Source organism: Elephantulus edwardii, unplaced genomic scaffold, assembly GCF_000299155.1.
Source record: "Elephantulus edwardii isolate Elephantulus edwardi_28Jun2011 unplaced genomic scaffold, EleEdw1.0 scaffold00099, whole genome shotgun sequence".
NCBI classification, from domain to species: Eukaryota; Metazoa; Chordata; class Mammalia; order Macroscelidea; family Macroscelididae; genus Elephantulus; species Elephantulus edwardii.
In genome coordinates, this window is record NW_006399849.1 from 12,790,331 (window position 1) to 12,814,572 (window position 24,242).

A 24,242-nucleotide genomic window follows, 5' to 3' on the forward strand; every position below is an offset into this window, starting at 1 on the left:
CTGCTTCCCCATCCACCAGGCTTCGCTGCTTCCCCATCCCACCAGGCTGCCCTGCTTCCCCATCCCACCAGGCTGCCCTGCTTCCCCGTCCCACCAGGCTGCGCTGCTTCCCCGTCCCACCAGGCTGCCCTGCTTCCCCATCCACCAGGCTGCGCTGCTTCCCCATCCCACCAGGCTGCCCTGCTTCCCCGTCCCACCAGGCTGCCCTGCTTCCCCGTCCCACCAGGCTGCGCTGCTTCCCCGTCCCACCAGGCTGCCCTGCTTCCCCATCCCACCAGGCTGCCCTGCTTCCCCATCCACCAGGCTGCGCTGCTTCCCCATCCCACCAGGCTGCCCTGCTTCCCCGTCCCACCAGGCTGTCCTGCTTCTCCATCCCACTAGGCTGCGCTGCTTAGCAATTTTAGCTGTTTGCTTTTCCCACTAATATACAAGATCTTGGAGAGCAAATGTCTTAAGTTTTAAGTTGTCTTAAGAGGAGAGACAAAAACAATGTACTCTTGTTAGGAGGTCTTCCTTGTAAACATATGCATTTTTTTTTCTATCATTGAAAACACTGTACTTCAAGATAAATCTTGAAATGTCATTTTTTACAATGAATGCAACACCATTGTTCTTTGTCATTCCTAGTATAGTAATCATATGCCTGTTGGACTAAAAATGGACATTACGAATGCATTTTAGCTCACTAACAACTGCTGGTGGTGTAGTCCCTAGGGAGCTGCCCTGCTAATCCAAACATGGTGCCTCTGACAGTTCAAATCCATTAGTGGCTCCTCTACAGAAAGATGGACAATCTCCTTCCATGCAACTTACAACCTTCAGAAACCACTGAGGGGTGAGCCCTGCGTCAGTTCCTAGTCCATGGCAATGAGTGCGTGTGGGCAGGCACTTAGGATGTCAACTTCACTGCATTCCATTTCACTTTTTACTACTTGCCATTTTCCTAGATTTATTCTCTGTTCATTGCACTCGGCGATTATCAGTGGATATTTGTAGCTATTTCTTCTCAGTTTGAGTCATGCCACAACAGCCAATGTAAGCTGTAGCCAATATAGGGCTGTCCTCATCACCAACATCGGCTCTATTTTGAGGAGACAACTCTTCCCTGGTCATATGTTGACTGCCTGACAACCTGAGAGGATCATTTTCTGACTCTACATCAGACAACAGCAGGTCTGAACTCAGTCCGATGCTGTGGCATCCTCACACTTCCGGACACACCAGAGCCCACTGTGGCAGTCACTGTGTCAATTCACCTGGGTGAGGTGAACTGAGATGCTTACAGCATCACCACCACACTCAAGCCACCGCAGTACAACAAACTAGAGACGCGTGGTGGGCAGTTTCTTTATCTTGACCAAAGAGTCTCTGATAACGAAATCTGGCCCACTGCATGTAGTGGAAAAGGATCTGTGGGTAAGGTCCCTTCCTGAGTGTTGGAACCACTCAAATTGCTATGCCAGGTGGTTGTGTCAAAGACTTCCCAGGCACCACAAGCAAGTTTGCACACTTTCACTACAGTCCTTCTACCTGGGGCTGCTCCTGACGACTCCTCACAGTCCCAGTAGGGGGCAGCATGAGCAGCGGTGATGAGGATTCACAGGCCGGCTGCTTGGACCATTTTTCTCCACAGAACTTTCTAAATTCCATGACCCTTTGACTTTCTCCAGTCTCACAAAACCCCTTGCCCAGCAAGAAACTTTTCTTCATTCTTGAAATAGAGTATCTTCTGCCCCTTTCTCTCACCTACAGCCTTTGGACATGATTTTCTTGCCCAATATGATCTTCCATAAAACAAAGAAGACAGGAAGAGATAGGAAAGAAGGATGGATGGCAATGGAAACCTAGGGAGGAAGTGGGAAAGTGAAATTCTCCATTCTCGTGTTTAAGTGGAAAATTCTTAACTGCTCATGAAGAATTGATTTCACCAGCTCACTCTTGGTTAGAGCGTGCATGATTCTCTCTTCCACCACTCTTACCAAAGGGTGGCCTGTCCTGAAGGCGACCCCTGCAGGCAGAGCTTTGCTTTCTTTATCTTGGAGTTCCCTGGCACCTAGCATGGTATTGGTTTTGTGCACCATGAGACACATATGACTCATAGTGACTCTGCTCAATAGCTCTGAGCCCTGCCCTAACTTGAGCCAGTCTTGCTGTCTCTGACACACCTACCTCCATTATCCCAGTTACTGTGACAATCTCTCTCATCTGGGCATCTTCTTCTCCTGCTCTGTCTCTCCAACCTTCCTAGCATGATATCCTTCTACAAGGATGCCAGAAATATGTGAGACGGCACTTCAAAATCCTTGCCTTCAAGAAACAACCTTGTTTCACCCTCTCTGGGAAAGACTGGTTTGTTCTCTTGGTGGTTCACAGTACGTTCAATAATCTTCTCCAGCTCCACAACTCAAAAGCATTGATTCTTCTTGTTATCTTTAGTCATTGTTCAGCTCTCTGATGCATAGCGAGAAATTACAAAGACCATGGCCTGGATTAGGCACACCTTAGTCTCTAGACTGACATTGTTGCTCTTTAGTACTCTAGACAGGCCACTGACTGCATATTTTCCTAATAATTCCTAAAATTAATCTTTTGATTTCCTGACTGCTGGTGCCAAGAGTGTTGATTGTGGAGCAAAGCAAGCTGAAACTATTAACAATCTCAATCTCTTCTCCATCATCATGATGGTGCCAATTGTCCCAGTGGTGAGAATCCTTGGGTGGGTTTTTTTGGTTGTTGTTTGTTGTTTTTATGCTGAGCTTCAATTCATATTGAAGACTGTAGTCCTTGACCTTCTGCAGCTAACACTTCAGATCCTTCTCAGTTTCAGCAAGCAAGGTTGTATAATCTGCATCATGCAGGCTGTTGATGAGTCTTCTTCCAGTCCTGATAAAACATTCCACCTCATAAAGTCCAGCTTTCCCAATGATCTATTACAAATTCTGTATGTCTAAGATTTATCATTCAAAATTGTCTTTTCTAGCCAAAATATGAACTTTTTGTTTTATGCTAAAGTAAATATTGTATTAAGAAGAGAGGATTAGGATGGGATACAAATCCCACCCTATTAGAGGCTTATATAAGCTTAGGAGACCTTGGCATCAGGCATCTTTTTCCTTTGGAAAAGCTCACTGGCTTTGGAGATAGCTTCCAGCTGCCCACCAGTCTCTAGATCACCAGCCTGCATCACCCATAAAGTCACCATCTAGCTGTGCCACACTGACAGTCCACAAGACACATATAGATTGAAAAGTTATGGAAACAGGTTGCATCCATTATGCACTCCTTTCCTGATTTTGAGCCATGCAGTGTTTCCCTGCTCTGTTATAATAACTGTCTCCTGGTCCAAGTATAAGTCTCCCATGAGCACAATCAAGTGTTCTGGGATTCCCATTCTTCTCAGAATTAGCCACAATTTGTTGTGATCCTCACAAATGCCTTGCATAGTCAATGAAACACACATAGACATTCCTCTGGTGCTCTCTGCTTTCAGCCAAGATCCATTTGACATTGGCAATACTGTCCTTAATGCCACGGCCTCTTCTAAACTCAGCTTGTATTTCTGGTAGTTCTCTATCAATGTACTGTTCTGTTGTTTTTTACAATCTTCAGTAGGATTTTGTTTGTATTGGATATTAGTGATGTTGTGTGATAATTTCCATAGTCTGTCAGAATACTGTTTTTTGGAATGGGAAGAAATATGGATCTCCTCCAGTCAGTTGGCCAGGTGGTTGTCCTCTAGATTTCTTGGTACAACCTGGTAAGCACATGCAGAGCAGCATATATTTTTTGAAATATGTCAGTTGGTATCCCATCAATTCCTGGGGTCTTGTTCTTTATCATTTCCTTCAAAGCATCTTAAACTTCCTCCTTCATCACCATTGCCTCTTGGTCATATGTTGTTTCATGAAATTCTTTTGTGTCAGCCAATTCTTGTTGGTACAGTGAAAGTATATACTCTTTTCATCTTTTTTTTCCCATTCATTTTCTTTTGATGCTTCTTAGGTCATTCAATATACTGTCCATAGCATCCTTAAGTGTTACAAGTCGAGGCTTGAATTTGCCCTTTTGTTTCTCCAGCTTAAGGAAAGCCAAGCAAGTTCATCCCTTTTTATTTTCTGACTCTACCTCTTTGCACAACTCATTATAATACTTGGTTTAGTCTTCCAAAGCTGCCCTTTGAAATGTTTTCAGCTCCTTAACTTTTTACTTTCTTCCTTTTGCTTTGGCTTCTCAACACTCTAATGAAATTCTCAGTTTCTACTGATATCCATCTTGGTCTCTTCCTCTGTAATGACCTTTTGCATTCTTCATGGGTGATATTCATATATGTTTTTTTTCTGATTTTTTCCTTTTTTATTAATTCTTTTTTAATGCAACATGTGTATATCAATATATCTATATATAGATATATGTGTGTATGTATTATATATATATATATATTTTTAAATTTCCATTCATTCATTGTTACACTTTTCACCCTGCTCCCCTGCTCCCAGTACACTCTTCTCTTTGAAAAGTAAAAGAAAAATTCTTTCAATAATTTACAATCCCTCCCCCCAGGTCCACTCCACTATGAAGCCTTCGTTCTGGACTCCTGTCATGACAATAATAACTAATAACATATCCCTTTTAAACCGTTTTCTCCCTCATCTGTTTCAATGCAGTATACATTATTTATGCCATCTTTCTCAGTCTCCCCACAACCCCGATGTCAGTCCTGTTTGACAACAGTGGCACTATGCACTATTTGTCCCTTTGTGACTGAGATACCTCACTCAGAATAATGTCCTCCAGGGTCAACCACTTTGAATAATATTGCATGAGTTTCTTATTTTTCAATGCAGCATAGTATTCCATTGTGTGAATATACCACACCTTCTCTATCCATTCGATTGTTGATGGGAACATATATATATTTTTACAGCATATTCTTTCCATTTAATTTCCCCCCATTCATTCATTGTTCCTCCCTTCCCACCCCTCCCCTAGTTCATTTTTCTCTTTGAAAAGAAAAAAAAAATTCTTTCATTGTTATACACTCCCCCCCTAAAAAAAAAAAAAGGAGACATTCTTGATGTCCTCCCACCACTCATCTGGTCTTCGCTCACTCATGTTCGAGAGTCTAACAAACCAGGAACCCAAATTTGACCTGAGTCTATCCTACCTGAATTTAAAAACCATCTCAAACACAGCTTTTAGTCTTTGAACCTAGCATGTACTTGTTAGTTACCATGAGTCAATTCCAACCTCACATGTTACAGAGTGAAACTGCTGCATAGGGTTTTATCTTGGCTATAATCAAAACAGGGAACTCTGATGGCAAGAACCTGCACTGTGATCCTGAAGGCACAGTGTTCAAGGCCACCAGCTGCTTTGTGGCAGTCTCCTCCAGTTCAAGTAACTGCTTCTGAAAACCTGCTGGAGGGTCAGTGAAGGGTTGGTTCCAACTCTACGGTACACAACAACAACAACAACATAATCAGAACAGAAGCAGATTACCAGGCCTTTTCTTCCACAGTAGCCCTTCATGGATTTGAACCACCAAAATTTATGCTTGGAGTCTGTAATGCTCTATGGAAGAAGAGTGGGTGATACAATAGATGTGTATTAAGTCTTGCAAATAGAAAACTCTAAAAACTCGAGCTCACGGCTGTCTAATCGGAACCTGTTCATAGCTGACCCTCCAAGCATTTTCAGAGGCTGTAAACTGCCCAGAAGATTTCTCATCTTTTCCCAGGGAAAGGCTGGTGGATTTGAATGAGCCAACTTAAAATTAGCTGTGCAGCTCTCTACACAGACTATGCCACCATAGTTCCCTAAAACAAGAAAAGATCAGGTAAAAAGAAGATATTTAATATTCTATTTAATTATTTAAATATTTATTAGTGAAATAATTTTATTCTTAAAATAAGTCTTTGGTTTGTGTTTGGTGTTTGTTTTTGTTTTTTATTTTTTTACTGAGTATAAAACAAAGCATGGTACTGTTAAGGTCAGACCGTGCAAAGGTCAGACAGAAATGGGCCGTGCAGAGAGAACATTAAGGGTGACGATCTAACATTACCTGATCAATATAAGGGAAGCATGGCAGGCAGGACAAAGCAAGGGTTGTTAACAAAGCAGGAAATGGACCCATGACACCAGCTAGTGGGACCAATCAGTGATGATCATTAATCAACCCATCGAGCAGGAACCAATGGAATCTCACTAAAGCAGTCTGTCTCAGGAGACTTGCAGAGAGACCAGGAAGTTCTTGGGAGATTTCAAACCTATAAAAGAGGTAGAGCATGTGAGAGGGGCCTTTACCCCTCATATTGTGAGGAAGAGGAGGGGTTCTCTCTTTGAGAGAGTTTCCTCACTTTTCTGCCTTTACCTGTCAGTCTGCCAGCACTACATGTCATATGTGCACCAACAAACCACACCTGGAAACCTCTTGGGACCCTAACAGGGTGCCCTTTATGTTAATAAACTTCTTTTCCTTGCTGGTTAATGGCTGCACCTGCATTGTTATTTTATTGTGGTCACCCTGTTCACATCCTCGTGGAGATCTTGCTAATCCTCCCTATGGGCAGTGAAGACATTCCTAGGACCAGCATCTCTAGCACATCCAAGTACCATGGACAGTTAGAAATCTGCCTTCCTTTCAAAGCATCTGGCATAGACTGGTGAGCACATCTGGGACTGCATCTGTTAGTTAAAACATGTCAATTGGCATCCCATCAATTCCTGGTGCCTTATGTTTTGCCAATGCCTTTAGTGCACCTTGAACATCTTTCTTCATCACCACTGGCTTTTGAGTGTGTGGTACTTGCTGGATTATTTCAGTGTCACCTAAGAACTTTTTCCACATTCTTTTGTGTTTTCTGAATCATTCAAAATTTTTCCTCAAGCATCCCTATTGCAACTCTAGGCTTGAATTTGTTTTTCCATTTCAGAAATGCTCAACAACTCCTTGCCTTTTTATCCTCCAATTCTAGTCTCTGTACATTCCGTGATGCTTTGCTTTCTCTCATTGCCTTTTGAAATCATCTGTTCAGCTCTCTTATTTCAGCATTTCCACATTTGTTTTGGTTTCTCAACTCTCTGGGCCCACTTTCAGAGTCTCTTATGACTTATTGTTTTTTCCTCTGTCTTATTAGTGACCTTTTGCTTATTGCATGATTGTCATCCCATAACTCATCTAGTCTTGGCTCATTAGTATTCAATGATTCAAACTTTTAAGATGAAGCAAAGATGATGAAACTTTGCCTCTCATACTTTGGGCATGTTGCTAGGAGAGGTTATTCCTTGGAGAGGGACATCATGCTTGGAAATATCGAAGGACTGGGAAGGAAAGGAAAACTCAACCAGGTGGACTGACAGTGAGTGCAGCAATGGGTTCAAGTGCGTCAGAAATTGTGAGGTTGGCAAAGGATAGGACAGGGCTCACATTTATTGTTCATAGGATTGTTGTACTCAAGAGCACCTAAGAACAAGCATCTGGTGTCTATCTCCACCTGTGTACCCCCAGACCAAGGTAAAAGTCATGCTCAGACGAAGCAGTGGGACATGAAGTTTTCCCTCATTGTCACCAGATAACCTTTGAATCATCAGCACAGATTCCCAGAGCATGTCCAGGTCACTCCCATCTGTTTCAGACACTCTATAGCAGAATCGTGGCAAAGCTGTCATCGAAAATGATATTTTTTTCTCCAAGACTTACTTGTGTAATATCATATCACCCCCCCAAAATGATCTTATTTTATTGTTTTTCTTTTCTCTTCTTTATTTCTTTTTTTAACTTTGCCTTTGGCATTCTTTTTGCAGATTCCCCGGGGAGCCCTCCATACCCTTCCCACACTAGTGTCAAATGAAGTCATTTTGGAAAATAAGTCTTTCCCAAGAAGAACTTAATTTCCAAAGTAATTCTGAAAGTCTGACAAACAAAATTTGGTAATGGCTTAACTATTAGGGGGATCCCTCTTCTCTGGGGAGATTATTTTAGAGTAAACTACTTTGCTCCAGACAAAAAAATAGTTCATAGGCAATGCCTTTCTGGAAGGGAAGAACTTTCTGTGGAGATGCACTTGGATTAGTACAAACATGGGAACCAGTGTCTGTGAACCACTTTCTAGTTAATCCTGCCTCACTTCTCTGGTCAAATTAAAGATTAAAATCTACAACTTTATTTGAAAGTCACAACTAGCCATAATAACTCATTTTGGGGTTTCTGGCAACATCTAGATTTTGCATGCCCTGCTTTCACTATTTGCCAAAGGTGTAACTTAAACAATCAAGGATCACCACCCCACTCAATCCCACTCCCATCCAACAAATTATCTTATCTCCTCTAGTCCCTAAGAGGGCACATGGGGATTCATTTGCAATCCACAGATCAGCACTGAGGGAGGTGAGTAGACACTGTAACAAAGAAACGTAAGTCCAAAGGTGACATCTAATCTAATCGCTTATCTGCAGCCACAGTTAAGGTCATTTGAATGTAGACGTCCAACTTGAGCCTTCTGCACAGAGTCTGAGGCAATATGGAGCAGTTTTTTTTCTCTACTCAAAAAAAACATGGGAAAACCAGCCAACCATGGAGATTTTTGCAGAAAATGCCGCAAGTGTCAGCTTGTCTCTTCCTTCAATGTAACTTATTCTTGTGAGAAGGCGCTGATAGCAACTGATCCCGTGACGAAGTCATGATCTGATGAGGTCATAGTGAAAGGAAAATTTTTTAAACAATGTCCCCACACCCAAGTATTGTAAGAACCTATACCTTTGATCTTGTGTAAACGTTTATGTTCCAGGAACTAGCTGACCACAAGCTGAACAAGCAATTACTGGCAAAAACCATATCTTAACTAGCATCAGCAGCAGGTGGCTGACCTAGAACTGTTCTGCTTTTCCAAAGAGCCAATGAGCAAACTCCACGCCAAAGAACCCCTACACCCTCTATAAAAATCCCTTGCTTTTTCGGCTCGGGGTCGACTTCCCTGTCTCCTGTGTGAGATACAAGTCGTCCCGGAGCTCTGCCAATAAAGCCTTGTGTGATTGCAGCGAGTGGTTCTGGTGTGAATTGCTCGGGGTCGTGCCCGATCTGGGAAAAGCCCTAGTTTGGGGTCTTTCAAGAGAACTTCCCCAAGTATCCCCTAGCACAAAGGGAATAATAAGAAATTAAAAAAGTGGGACAGACTAGACCATGGTGGCAGGGTGAGGGATATAAGCCAAATGCTCAGGAGATAACTCAGAGCATTTGTGGGGCGCTAAGTATGTCTTCTTCAACTACAAACCCTGATGTGTCCTTTGATTTAGCCTAACCCATATGTCTCCCCAACCCCTACCCCTGTGAGGTGGGCAGCTGGTTCTGGACCCCGAAGGCCCTGGTCCCTGAGATCAGAAGCTAGTCCAGGTTCTCACACTGGATAAGTGGAAGGACTTTCAGAAGAAAGTTCTAGTCCCTGGGTGAGAAATGAACAAGAGAGGGTAAAGCTTGGGATGGGAAACTGGGAAACTATGAAGGAGTTTTAGTTTACTCTGACCTGGGCAGAAGACTTAGATCGGGGTGGAGGGTGGGGGAGAAGGACATAAAGATACTCGGACATTTCTGAAGCAAAGATGGCCAGGTAGGGTGAAGGTTACGGAAAAACAAGAAAAGGAGTTATGTCTGGGGTATAACACCCAAGGTACCAGCAGTCAAGAAATCAAAAGAGGTGTTGCGTTGAGAAAAATCCATCAAGGACCTCTCCAAGGTGCTCAGAAGCAATAATGTCATTTTAAAGGCTCCGATATATCTGATAGTCTTTTAAATGACTTCTTATGCATTTGAAAATTGGACAATGAATAAGGCACTCTGATTTTTGTTGTTGCTGCTGTCAAGTCAACTATGACTCATGGTGACCCTATGAAGAACAGACATGAACCTTGACCTATTTTGTATCATCCATATCATCTCTCACACACCCAAGTCCTTGGTACAATCACTGTGTCAACCCATCCCTTTGAAGATCTTCCTATATTTCATGATGTCCTTTTCCAAAACCTGGCCCCTCCAAACAATATTCCCAAAGTATGTGAGACAAAGTTTCACCATCCTTATCTCTCAGCACCCTGATTGCACTTTCTGCAAGACATAGTTTTAGTTCTTTTGGACATTCAAGGCACTCAGATAGGAAATAGAAAAGTATAGGACTCTCTTAACTCAGATGTTTCTCAAGTTCTCAGTAACAACCCACGTTCAACTTCTCATTTAGAGATAGACCTACACAGAAACAAAGAGTAACACAAGATTACTCTGGTGAATTAGTGGGTAAGAAAGGTGCATGGTCACCTCATGCAGCTCCATCCACCTGCTGTTCCTCAGAGAAAGATGGATAAATCTCCCATGGAGATTTTGGAACATTATCTATGTGCTGCTACCTTCCAGAAGCAACTCCAAGGTCTGATCTTAATGGCTGTTCCTCCCCTGTACTTTCTTATGACCCTTGGGGAATTAAATAGCAATAGCCTATAGTACATACTTTTTGGGAGAACCTTCCTGATATGTGGGGTTGATGCTGTCCTTTGAAGCATATCTACTCACTATCAATATGTATTGAGGGAGCTCTGGAGAAGATATAGCCAGAGTGCCCTTTGGAGGCAAAGATGATGCAGCTTTGTCTCACATACTTTGGGCATGTTGATTTGGGCTGTTGTTTGGTGTTGTCGAGTACAACAACCCTATGAAGAACAGCCCTGAATCCTGTCCTAACCAGTGTTATCCTCATCATCTCTGATACACTTGAGCTGCAGTCACAGGGCCAATCCACCTCTACGAAGATCTTCTCTTTTGCTGACCCTCCACCCTTCCAAGCATGCTATCCTTTTCCAAGGAATAGGTCATCCTATCACCATGTCCAAAACATGAGAAGACAAAGCTTTGACATCCTTGCCTCCAAGGAGCACTCCAGCTGCACCTTTTCCAAGACATACCTGTTTGTTCTTTTGGCAGTCCATGGGATATTCAGCACTCTTCTCCAATATTACAACTCAAGGCATAAATTCTTCTTCTATCATCTTTATTCATCACTCGGCTCTCAGACGCATAGCAAGTAATTTGAACAGACCATGGCCTGAATCAGGTGCCTGTTAGCCTTCAAACTGACATCACCACTCTTCTGTTTTTGGCCAGAATCCTGACAGCGGACTTGCCCAAAGCAATACATCTCCTTGTCTCCTTACTGCTGGTACCAAGGGTGCTGATTTCACCTGAGTGAGACCAAAAGCTGGACTTCTAACCTGTAGAACATTATTTATGAATTTGTGCTATTATAGGTGTTAAGTTTGTGGTTATCTAATATAGCAGCAATAGAAAATTAACACCTACTAACTCCTTGGAATTTTTGAAAGTATATACATGAGATAATAGCATGAAGCCAATGTGCTCCTTGGACTCAAGGATGATGACATTTTGTCTCATATATTTGGTCAAGCCGTTAAGATGGCAAGTTCTTGGGGGAAAACACTGCACTTGGAAAGGTGAGGGGTCAGTGAAGCAGAAGATTCTCAATGAGATGGCTTGATACAGTGACCTTGACAATGGGTTTGAATGTATCATTGATGGTGAGTATGGCACATGATAGGGCAAGGTTCAAATAAGATGTTCCTAGGGATGTTACCCTGGTGGATCCAAACCATGTGCTTTTGGGGTTGCAGTGCAACTTCTTACCACTAGGCCACCAGGGCTCCCTGTGGCTCCCATTGCAGTAGGCTCCAGGGCACCTAACAATGAACAATATTTTTTTTTAAAAACCTCACCCCTATTGTCAAACTAAGAAATGTGCACTTTTTCTAGGAGACACAGAAGTTAGGCAGTGGAAAACGGGAGGTGTCAGGTCTGTTCATAGACCTTCCATCACTATGGAAGTAAGGAGTGCATAAATTTAGGGAATGAAGTAGGGCTGAAAGACGCCAATGAGGAGGCAACTTAAAGACCCAGGTAAGAGATGATGAAGGCTGGGGGCTTATGGCCTGGAGCTTGGAAATGCTACCATGAGGAAAGAAACAAAAGACAAGAGCAGGAGGGGTGAAGTGCAGCTGATACTGGGCAGAGTGATTCTGTCCATCTGAAGGGTGGGTGGCCTGTCTCCTGTCACCTGTATCTCCTCTGAATGTCTGATGGCCACCAGACCTCTGATCACTAACAAAGTGGGATATTTACATTTTAATCCTTTTTTAAAATTTTATTTGTTATTGTTATGAATGTACACAGGAAAATCATACATCATGGCAACACTGAGTTTCGACAGCTGAAACTCTAAAATAGGACCACTGAGTTATCGTAAAATGGCGTTATAGCTTGATTATCTGAAAAGTCCATATATACACGTATTTGGTAGGAAGCATTTTAAAGGCTGTTCCCATTGCAATAACCATATGATCACAGTCTGCTGAAAAGGACAGAACTCAGACTCACACATTACAGAGTGTGTGAATATATGACCAATGTATGGGAAAGTTAACTTGTCCACTCACAGAGACAGACAGGTGTCTTCGGGATACAGGCTCAGTCTTCTGGGTTGGAAGCAGTCATTCAGAACACTCTGCCATCCATCCGGGCTCTCACATTTTGGGGTGTAGCTCAAATTCCAGGTCTCAAGACACTTTCCCAAAATCTAATTCCCACATGCCTACAGAGCTTGGGTGACACAGAGAATTCCACTCCTCAAATGACATCGACAGTGCATACATCTAGATTGCCCTGACAAAGAGCACATGCTGACTGCAAGTTTCGCCCTCTCTTGAAGGTAATTCTCACACCCTCTTCCACCCCTCCCCACAAAGGAGGGCAAGGGGAAATGGCCAGGAGGAGCTCAGTTCTGAAGGGAAGGGTGACCTTGACTTAGACAAACATGGACAAACAAAAGACAAACAAAAGTTGTGTATGCCCCTAAGCTGACCATCACCACAGAGCCCAGAGTTCGAAGGAAACAGTACAGTCAGTTATTGTTAGGAGCCCTGTGACTTATTTATAGTGACCCAAAGAACAACAGATCTGAGCCCTGTCCTATCCTGAGTCATCCTCACCACCACCTCTGGCACACTTGAGTCCCCTGGTACAGTTGCTGTGTCAACCCCTCTTGTTGGGGGACACACTTTATCCTTCTGAACTCTCTCAAATAAGATAGAACACCAAAACCACCACACACTTTGACTCAAACAAGCCTTATCAGTAACTTGTTACCAGGTGCAGTCCTGACACCCTACATGTGGGAGGGTGGAGTCTTGTTCCACAGGTTTTCATTGGTTGAGGTTTTGGAAGTAGATCATTAAGCCTTTCCTCTGAGGCTCCTTTCTGTGGACTTGAACCTCCAACCTAGCAGCTAAATGGGTTAGCCATCTATGCCACCCTCAGCTTATCAGTAATTAACAGGTATGTAAAAACACTTGACAAAATATATCAAAGTAAAAACTTTTTTATAAAAAACACACTACAAAAATGAAATATTTTAAACAATTACCCAGATACAAAATTCATTGAGCATTCTAATGAAAAAATACCCCCATAAAATTCCCAAATGCAAATTCACTGGGTGGATTCAAACCACCTGTCTTGGAGTTGTGAGTGCAGCTCTTTACTCACTAGATCACTGGAGATCCCTGATTGTTCCCAAACCCTGCTTTTAAAAAGACGGGGGGCAGGAAACACCAAAAATCTGTTGCCATGGATTTGAGTCCAACTCAATTCAGGTCAATTCTATTGCTCAGAGAGCTCTGGTGGCCTTATTGATAAGAAGCTGAGCTGCAATCCCAAAGATACGTGGTTCGAATCCAACAGCTGTTTGCTGGAGAAAGATGGACAATCTCTTCCCATGTGACTTACTGCCTCTGAAAACCCATTGGAGGATCAGTTACCAATTGGTTCCAACTCAACAGCACACAACACCAACAGTGCTAGTACAGAGTAGAACTGCCCCCAGGGTTTCCAGGACTGTAATCTTTGGCAGAAAAAAGAAAAAAAAAAAGCATGAACACCTCTCATTGCAAAATTAATTGCCATGGAGTTGGTGCTGACTCATAGCTGAGCCTCTGGTGGGTTTTCACACGGAGGTTGTAAATCCACCCAGCCTAAGGAACAAGTCGGTAGCTTCGAAACACCAGAGAGGTGAGGGGCTGCCTACATGTTAGCAGTTCGACTCCCTACTGACTACATCACCTGAGCTCTGTCTTTTACAGATAATCAGTTCCATATCTCCCTCCCAGAGCATGACTTCTTGTTAAGTGCCATCAACTATGACTCATAGAGATCCCAGGAACAGCAGATCTGAACCCTGTGCTAGCCTGTGTCATCTTCACAATCTCTGACATACTTGAGCCCATTGCTGCAGTCATTGTGCCACTCCCCTGGTTGAGGGTGGGCTCCAACTGCTGAGTGCTTGACCCAGGCACCACCTGGGGGGGTCCTTAAAGTCCTGCTAAATGTCTCTTACTCTAACAAGGGGGCCAGGAGCTTGGAGATGGAAGATTCTGTAAGATCTCCTGGTTTCTCTCCTTCATGTTCAACTCAGAAACAAGTGTCTTTACTGCCTTCACCAGAAGAGGGCAAGCACCAGCGTGAAGGATCCAAAACTCAAAGGGGTGGTCAGTAGAGAGGATGGGGAAAGCAGAACCCCAGTCACATACAGGAAAGAAACAAAGAAGCAGACATTGGAGGACAGACAGGAGAGAAACTGAGCACACAGGAGACGCCAGATTAATGCACACTGGTTGGGGTTTGATGTTCTAAAAAGGTACAATTATCTGAATAGTGAAGGCATAATAACACAGAAACATAAAAAAAAATAGCAGAGTGAGTGAGATGACAAAGTAAAAGGACTCTAAACCTTATTATTGAGAACGTACTAAAAAGGATAGAAATGTTAAACTCAGCGTTGACATATTACAGGCAAAGTGCTTAGGAGTGGTGGACATAATAACAAAAAAAAAATAATCGTGGTGGACAGCCATTCTTATGCTGGAACCTGTTCCCCTAAAAACAGTGGAAAAGATTCAGGGCAGCTTGGCTGAAAGGCTCCTGCAAGGATGTGAGAGGCTACAGCCTGGTTTTCCCAAGGACACGGGTCCAGGGTTCCATGGAGAAGATTTTGGAGTGCGTTTTCATTTCTACTATCTGGGTTGCTTGTTAAATCAGCATCCTTGCCTGCACAAAAGGAGAATACAGACTCACAATCCTTGAATAAGACCGAAACACAAGGAGAATTAGAGAGTGAAATATATGGGAATAGTTCAGCTTCACAATAATCAAAGCACCATAAGCGTGAGGACGTGTTAGTAAATACATCACACAAGCTGAGCAAGTCAAGGTAGGTGCAGTAGATGGCTGATCATCAGTGGGGTCGACAGAGGACCCTTCAGACATTTCTGGTGATATGGCAAGCCAGCTGAGGCTTTTTAGGGTGCAACAGAGCAACATGTGACAATAAGCATTGAACTGTGACCTAACAGCTCTACTTTTTGAGTGGCTCTGAAGAACATGCCTGCAACAGCAGACTCAGCAACAGCTGGAGGCTTGTGGCAAGAGGGAATCAGGGGCGGACCACACAGATCACAGGGTGTCCGCTCACACAGAAAGAAGCGGCTGGGGGTTTCCTGCTGGACAAGCTCTCCTCTGTCCCCCGTCCTCATCACTTACCAATTCCTGAATGGCAGCACAATGTTTCCACACTGCTGCCTTATAACAAACCCAGTATAAAGCAACAGCAACAGATTGACTTCTCTATCATTCTATCAAAATTTCTTTGTCTTATTGTAAAAAAGGCATCCCTGGATGGTACAAATGCTTAACACACTCAGCTACCTACAAAAAGATTGGCAATTTGATCCATCCAGAGGGACCTCAGATAGAAAGGTCTGGTTACCTACTAAAAAATCAGCCCCTGCACAGTTCTGCTGTGAAGTGGAAATACCATAATTTGACCACGGCTTGACAGCAGCTGCTTTTCATTATCAAAGAAAAGCCGATAAACAATAGACCACCAAGCAAGCTATTTGCTTTGTTACCAGCATTCCAGAAGATGCTTCTTTTACTGGGAATGTTATCAGTTTGTATGACCTGTTTCTGTCCTTACACAGTCTCTGCCAGTAAACACAGAGGAAGCACAGCAGAGCTCAAGGCACCACGGACTCAGCAGAAGGTCACCAGCAGCTTCTGAGCCTTCAGGCCTGTGAGCTGCAAATCTGCTCTGGGAGTGAATCCCAGGAAACAGCACATTCAGGCAGGAAAACCTTACTTCAAGGAATTCAACATAGGGCTTATGTTGATCAAAACCAACCATTATCTCACCCCTCAAAGACAGGGAATAGAGAAGGTAAGGAAGAGAGGTACAAGGGAAGGATAAAATGAAAGAAACAAGAAAAAGAGAGACATTAAAAGGGCAAGAACCTGGAAGGTGAGAAAGGAGTGGTGGAGGAAAAAAGGGTACAAGAGAGAATAGGGGCAAGAGACAAGATGAGACTTTTACAAGATCCAGGAGTGTGACATTTGCAAATTCCCCAACAGAAGAAACCTGAAATTATTGGAGAAGTAGGTGAGGGAGAAACTCTTGTGAGTCATTTGGGATTCCTGGCTGACAAATGCTCGTCACTCATTTCCTTCCTTGCCCTGATCTCGCGGACTCCCAGTGGCCATGCAGGGATGCTGTTACACACCAGCAAGTCCTCTGGCAAGCTCATGCTCAGCAGGCAAACTGCTTCCAGGCACACAGTTCCCCAGGTCTACTCAGATGAAACCTGTTAGCAGCACTTGAGCTAAAGGCCCAACAAATCACCCCACACTCTGTGCTAAGCTGTGTGGAGGATGAGGAGTCATCCTGGGGCAGCAGGAAGTTGCTAGCCATGGTTCCCAGGCCCTGCTGGGCTGCTGCTGGGAAGAGGGCTGCAGAGGGTTTATGCAGTAAGTACACAAAAACTCCTGGGCTCTGACTAAGGGGAGAGGCCAGAGTCCCCTAACAAAAGGCTCTGCTATATTTGCTGCCTTTCTGCTCCCAGGCTTGATCAGCGCAAGACACGAGGGCAATAAGGGGCCCTGACACTGTTTCCACGGCTGGGGGAATGGCCTGGGTGGAGGGGCAGAGTTGGGCCACCCTCATTCCTTGATTCCTCAGTTGTTATCTTTATTGTAAACTAGGGGTGAGGAGACCTGTGAGGGTGGAGAGAGGTTACTGCAGTTACTGAGATTTAATGAAGGCTTACACTAATGAAGGAGTCCTTTCTTCAAGTCAATTACTAGCTGAAAGTTTGGAAGTTCGAAGCCACTCAGAGACATCTCCAAATGGTGGCCTACATGATTTGGAAACCTATGATAGGTTTACCATGAGCCAGATTCTAGTTGATGGCAATTAGCAACATCATGCATGAGACACCTCAGGGCACCATCTGGAAGGCCCTGCCCCCTTCCCAGCCTGTGCACTGAGAGTGACACTCCAGAGCTGCATCTGAAGGGAAGGCCAGAGGCCAGGAGAGGTCAAGGGAGAGACTGTTCCTCCCACCGGCTAGCCAAGAGCCCACTAAACAACTAGCCATTGTTGTATGACGTCGAGTCAGAACTGACCCATAGCTGACTCTCCCAGTGGGTTTTCAGAGGCAGCAAATCACACAGAAAGAAGATTGCCCATACCTCTCCCCTGAAGTACTGGTGGATTTGAACCGCCTGCCTTTGGGATTGCATCACAGGTTTTTACCACCAGGCCACTGGAGCTCCCTAACTATCTAGTAACAGTGGGAAAAGTTACATTTTCTTGTTCCCCTTGAACCCTGAGGACTTGCTCCAGGAAAGGCTGTGACCAGCACCCAGTTCCTAGGGAAGGCCAGCCAAGCCCACCAAGCCTGGGCCTGACCTTCCTTCCACACTGACCTCTAGGAGGCCTCAAAGATAGCTTCTTTCTGAATAAAAAAGGAACTGGTTTCCTCTACAGATGTTCTCTCCAGCACAAAGGGACAGATCTGTGCACCCTAGCTCAGCTGGCAGGTCTGGAACAGGCCCTTTACAGGCAGAATTGGGGAGGTGGGGGACTGGAAAAGGGCTGCTGGCAAAGTATCATCAAGAGTCATTGCCCTGATGTGAACGGAGACTCAAGTCATCCAAGCTTCTAGTCTTCTCTCTCAGTTTGGTCTGCAAGTTTCCCAGAAGTAAGAAATTCTCTCGTTGTCACTGAATTTTTCAAATACGGATTGGGTGCTGTCTCCTCACAGAGATGAGCTGGGGTCAGACTTTGGCCAGAGGCGAGAAGTTGCTCTTTGGTGTCAGAGCAGGTCGCTGGTGGAGTTCCCTCACTCAGACTCTCAGCTTTTCTGGGTGGGATCTCAGCTGACGTCGGCACCTCCAGCAAGCTCTTTCTCGGAGAAGAAGACAACATGTAGGGCGAGGTCACATACTCATTCTTTTCCCCTTCAATGTTCTTCTGATGCTTCAGAGATTCTTCTATGCAAACATCCACCAGAAGGCGCTCTGAGTTCACCATCAACTCATCACTGAGTTCATACTGCAGTTTTAGAATCTTGTCTACATCTGTGTTCGTGACACTATCAAGCTGGGCCTCCTTCAAGGCTAGCTTATTCTGGAAAAAGATAAAAGAACATGTTGAGTAGTCATTTAGAGGTTACATATAAAGTTATTAGACTTTGGACACTAAATACCCCTCTCTGCTGAATAGCCCCACTACAGCCCTTCAGATACTAGAAGTCATAGACACTCGTATGCCTTTCCATAGAAGCTTGACAAGTGTGGCCTATTTTTATAACTGCATTGCAACAGATGAGGGCAAGAACTGTTTAAAAAGGATATATGATTATTGTCATGCCAGAAGTCCAGAATGAAGGTTGCACAGTGCAGTGGGCTTGGGGCGGGGGGGAGGGATTGCATCGCAATGAAAGTTTTTCTTTTACTCATCAAGGAGAAAAGTTAATTGGGGGGGAGGTGGGCAAGGAAAAAAGTGCAACAATTAATGACTGGAAACCCTAAGTCTCTGTAAACTTTCATTAAAATTAATTAAAACACACACACACAAAGAAATAAGCAAACATTTTTTAGTCAAGTAAATCGGCCTGTTTATTTCATCCTTTTTATCTTCTCACTTTTTATCTCTTCTAATGCAAAAAAGGGGGGGAAATCCTTCCAAATTTCATGACTGAATCTTCTTTCTCTATCTTCCTGTCTGCATTTTTCCCTTCTCTCTTTTTTTAATTTTATTAATTTTAATGAAAGTTTACAGAGACTTAGGGTTTCCATTCACTCATTGTTGCACTTTTCTCCCTGCCCACCCCTCCCCTCCAGTTCGTTCTTCTCATTGAAAAGTGAAAGAAAAATCATTTCATTGTTATACAATCCCTTCCCCCAAGTCCACGCCACTATGCAGCCTTCATTCTGGACTCCTGTCATGAGAAATACCAAACATTTTTAAAACCATTTTCCACACAATCCATAGGTTCATAAAAATCCCGGTTAAATTGAGAGCATCAAAATGAGAATCCGCAGAGATGGAAAACCACACGTAGGGAGTGTTGGTGGCCTAGTCCGTATGGCGTTGAGCTGCTAACTGTCCGGTGGCCCCTCTGTGGTGGATGAATCCACCAGTGTTTCTAAAGAGGCACAATATCCTCATGTGCCTTTTGTGGCCTCACAAAGCTTGCTTGAGTGTCATCAATGAGTCAGTTCTGACTCAGTAGCAGAGATAGAGTAAGCCAGATCTATGATTTCTCATCATTTTCTAGAAAATCAATGCCATGTCATGTCTTTGTCTACAGAGCTTGGTTCAGCACCTGGGGCATAGTTGGTGATTAACACATGCTTGCTATAAAGACCACACCTACATATTCTTTAAAAGTGCATTTTAGTCATCCACTCCCTTAATAACCTTCGGGGGCTCTGGTAGCTTAGTGGTAAGGAGTTGAGCTGCCAAGATAAAGACATGACGTTTGAGTTCACCAGCTGCTCCGTGGGAGAAAGATGGCCCATACTTTTGCTGCTGCTGAAAACCTGCTGCAGGGTCAGCTACAAATCAGGTCTGACTCAAGGGTACATAACAACAGCAACAATAACTTTTACAAAGAAAATAAATAGAAACACATGAACTGGGTAAAGGAGAGGCGAAAATGCAAATAATGTCCACTGTGACAAAGATTTCCGAATTTAAAAATTGTGAGATGAAAAGGGGCTAATGTTAAAAATTCCTTTATAAAGGAAAGCTGGGAATAGTCTTTTAATGATTAGGATTTTAAAGCATATTTGATTTGGCTTATTAAACACTATATAAGCAAGGAGTCTAGGGAGCTCTGGTGACTTCCTGGTAAGTTGTGCTGTAATACCAAAGGCACATGGTTCAAGGCCACCAGCTGCTCAATGGGAGGTGGATGGGCAATTTCCTCCTGTGTGATTATCTGCCTCTGACAACCTGCCAAAGGGTCAGCTATGGGTCAGTTCTGACTCTATGGTACACAACAACAACAAGCAGCAAGGAGTCTAATCTCTAATTAGAAGAGTTTGCAATTTAAAAAATTATGAACAAGGAAAACTTTGATTTAAGTGTGATTTACTGGAAAACATCACTGTCAGTTAAACACAGTAACAATTCCTTCCTCAATCTGAGAAACAAAGGTGTTCTGCTCCAACTTGTAACCAGGTGTGCACATCAGTGTCCCCTCAGACTCTCTAGAAGGCCCAGAGATGGAGTTACTCTTGGCTGCTTTACAAATGGCCTCAAACCCTATGTTCATCCTAAGGCTGATAGTTTTGATCCATCGAGAGGCACTTTGGAAGAAAGAGCTGGAGATCTTCCACAAGGACACAACCATTGAAAGCATCATAAGCATAGTTTTGCTCGGAGCAAGCAGCACGCAGTCCCCATGTGTTGGAGTTGACGAGACGACAGCTAGTGTGGCGGGCTTAGCTTTTAGTTTTAAAGCCTGTGGTAGAGCTTTCTCTGTGTAATTAAATTGTCTCGTCTGAGGGTGCGTATCTGTGACCGAGCCTCCCTCACACAGGTCTTCGTGAGTTTGGGGGGGCTCTCTTCCTCTTGTCCAAAGCATGCGGTTAAACTAGTTGTTGGAAGACTGACTCCACTTGGCCTGCCAGTTATTCCCTGGGACTCCTCAACCTGACTTCCACAAGGCTTGTCCATCTCCTGTAACCAGCTCACCCAAACAATTTCTTTCACAAGAATGGCTTACCTTGGAACCATCACCACGCCACATAGCTATACTGCTTTCAGCAGGGTTGGGGATAACAGGCCAACAATGGTGTTTCAATTTGCTAATAAGAGATAAGATTTGAAAATGAAAAATCAGTCCCGGAAGCTTTTTTACACACTTGCTATGAGTGAGCCCAAAGATGAGGCTTTGCCAAAAAGCGTTGTGAGGTCCTATCATTAAATAAGGGGAAACCCTGGGGCTGCTCTGAGAGTGAGGTGCAGCTTTCAGGTGGTGACATTGGAAGGCTGCAAAGGAAGTGAAAGAAATAGAAAAGCTTTTCCTACCCTCATCTGTCCAAAATCGCACCATCAGTCCTGCCTTTGGTATTTTGTTCCTGGGAAGATTAAGATGCTAAGCCTCATAAACTACTAGATTTCAATGCCGTGGTTCTCAATGTATCCCTATCACCTGGGAGCTTGTTAGGAAAGGACGTTCTTGTTTTCCACCAGAGAACTAGGGAATTAGAGTCCATTGGGTGGGGTGGGATTCTGACACATGCTAAAGGCAGCGAGTGACTGATTAAGTGAGTGATGCACAGGAATGCATTCTGCTGGTCTGGTGATAGCTTACAGATGGGACCTGGGGTAATGTTAATTAAGACTAACGCTGGTATTAGCGTGGTCATTAACTAGGAGCAGCTGCTCAGCAGAAAAGCCCCAAAGAATCCAATGCTGGAGAGAGAGCTCTACCCAGATGGTCGTTGACATTAGGTTCATGGAAAGGAAGAAAGCAGAACTTTGAAGACAAGCTTCCTTCTCCACAGTGGTCAGCGCAGGCAGAACAATGGCCATGCAGCTGGCCCCACAAGATGGCGTCATGAGCCAGAAACAGGACTACTAGACATACAACTAGTCAGTATTTCTTAGCACAGCTCGTTGCTCTGCCAAAGAGAGAGGGTAGTGGCCCTCAGACTTCCTGCTGTTGCCAAGAACCTGTTGGAAACAGAGAAAAAGGACCTTCTCTCTCTTATCTCAGACAGCAAACACATTAGGTAAGTCCTGTGGGGCAGCTGATACTATCCTGGCCTCAAAACAGCCTAGGTTTGACATTTCTGGCTGTGGGAGGTGGGCTCTCTTTTTTTGGTCAGAATTCTAAGCACCACCAGTGTGTAGCATATAATAATCTCAGTAAGTGTTTACTAGCAGATGAATAAGGATCCCTAAAGTGTAGGGTACAACTCTTTGGCTGCTAAATGAAAAGCCAGCAGTGGAACCCACCAGTTACTCTATGAGAGAGAGATGGCAAATACCTTCTTGTCAAGACACAGCCTTGGAAACCTGATGGAGGGTCTCTGAGTCAGAACTAACTCAGTGCAGGTAGCAAAGGAGTAGATGAATGAATGCTACCTTAATAATTGATGTCCTCTCCCAGCCATGATGATTTTCACTCTTACCACCTCTGATTTCGAAGACAATACTCACTTGGGTTTTTTCAGACCGTATATCACCATTAGGATGATGAAAATGAGAAGGCCTCCTCCAACCAGGCAAGATATGAGGAAAACCTCAATAATACCTTAGGAAAAAGGAGAATAATCAGCAGCAATTTTGGTCCTTATTTTCTGGACAAAACAAAAAACTTAACTCTGTCTTCCAATAGTTTCAGCAACACATTTGTTATAGATTGAATTGAGTACTTGGAAAATATGTGTTGGCCACAAATGACCCTTTATACCAGTAGGTGAGGAGCCAGCCTCTGGTGGTGCAGTGGTTAAGAGCTCAGCTACTAACTGGAAGACGGGAGGCTAGAAGCCACCAGCTCTGAGGGAGAAAGATGAGGCTTCCTTAAAGATTTGGGGAACATTATTTTGCATTGAGGAATAATACAAGGTTATAAGATGGAGCCAACCTGACAGTATCTAACAACATCCACAGCTTTCTCGCTAAAGCAGCCTGCTGGTGCAACAGTTAATCACTCTGCTGCTAAACAGCGGGTCAGTGGTTCATATTCCCCAGACAGCTGCATGAGAGAAAACACCGGATAAGCAGCTCCATACAGTTCTACTTTATCATATAGCATCCCTAGGGTTAGAATGGATGCAATATCATACAACAACATTTTCATAATGAAACTATGGTGTGAAGAGTTTGTTGTTCAAAATGGGTTTCCTATCCATTGTTTGCTTTGAATCTGCCGCATAGATAGTTAGGGACATACAATTAGGTGTGTTATTCTCTTCACAAGGAGATTGGCAAGTTTCACCATTAAACTGAGTGAATTCAGCAGCAGAAGTTGGGAACCTCAGTAGCAACAAGGAAGAAGCAACAGTGCCAACCCTTTGGGGCCAGAGATTCCTGCACCACTTGAACTGGGGTGTAAAAGAGCAGCAGCAGAAGAAGCCTCAGCAGAGGACAAAGATCAAACTGAGGTAGAGGTCTTGCTGCAGTCCTGAAGGAAGGGACATGGGGGGAAAAATCCCCATCATAACTGGCAGAACCATGATAACGTTGTGACACTGATCTAAGCTGTAAGGCTGAGGGTCAAAGGGCCTGCAACCATCCTTGAAGGGTTGTCTGGCCTGAGTGATTGTATCCTGCTGCCAACCTCATATATAGCCGTTCATCTTCCTAATAAACCCCATCACTTTGAGTATGGTTCTGTGAGCAATAAGATTGGTGTTGGAACTAGAAGTAGGTGCAGGAGTTTGAGGTACAAGTCTGACCTCTTGGGAATTGGTTTTATGTTATGGATGCAGATGATTGGAGCGGTACCCCCTGTGGAGTCAGTAGAGGTCAGACTCGGCTGTCTTCATATTGTCCTTGCTCCTTTCACAAGAACTAATAGCCATGAGCAAGAAAGACAAAATCCTGCTCATATATAGTTTATATATTTGAGTAGAAGGATTCAGACAATAAGTGTAGTGTCAAGGGTTTATTGTTCGAAATGGTTTTCCTAGACATTGACTTTGACACATAGATGGGAAGGAAAATGCAAATAGGATTTGTGAAGTCTATTTACAAGAGGAAAATTAAACCAAATCCAAGGCAACCAAAATATGACTTTGAGTCTATCCCACCTGAATTTCAGAACCATCTCAGGAACAG

At 43.8% G+C, this 24,242-nt stretch overlaps 1 protein-coding gene across 1 annotated transcript in view; it reads right to left on the reverse strand.

Annotated features, from left to right (window-relative positions):
• Positions 1-18,101: 18,101 nt before the first annotated feature.
• Positions 18,102-24,242, reverse strand: part of IL31RA (interleukin 31 receptor A) — a 94,337-nt gene continuing 88,196 nt past the window's right edge. Inside the window, exons 12-14 of the mRNA XM_006891543.1 lie at positions 22,620-22,713; positions 21,178-21,259; positions 18,102-18,569 (exon numbers count right to left, since the gene is read on the reverse strand). Of these exons, the coding sequence (XP_006891605.1) occupies positions 18,102-18,569; positions 21,178-21,259; positions 22,620-22,713 (644 nt within the window). The remainder of the gene's footprint in view (positions 18,570-21,177; positions 21,260-22,619; positions 22,714-24,242) is intronic.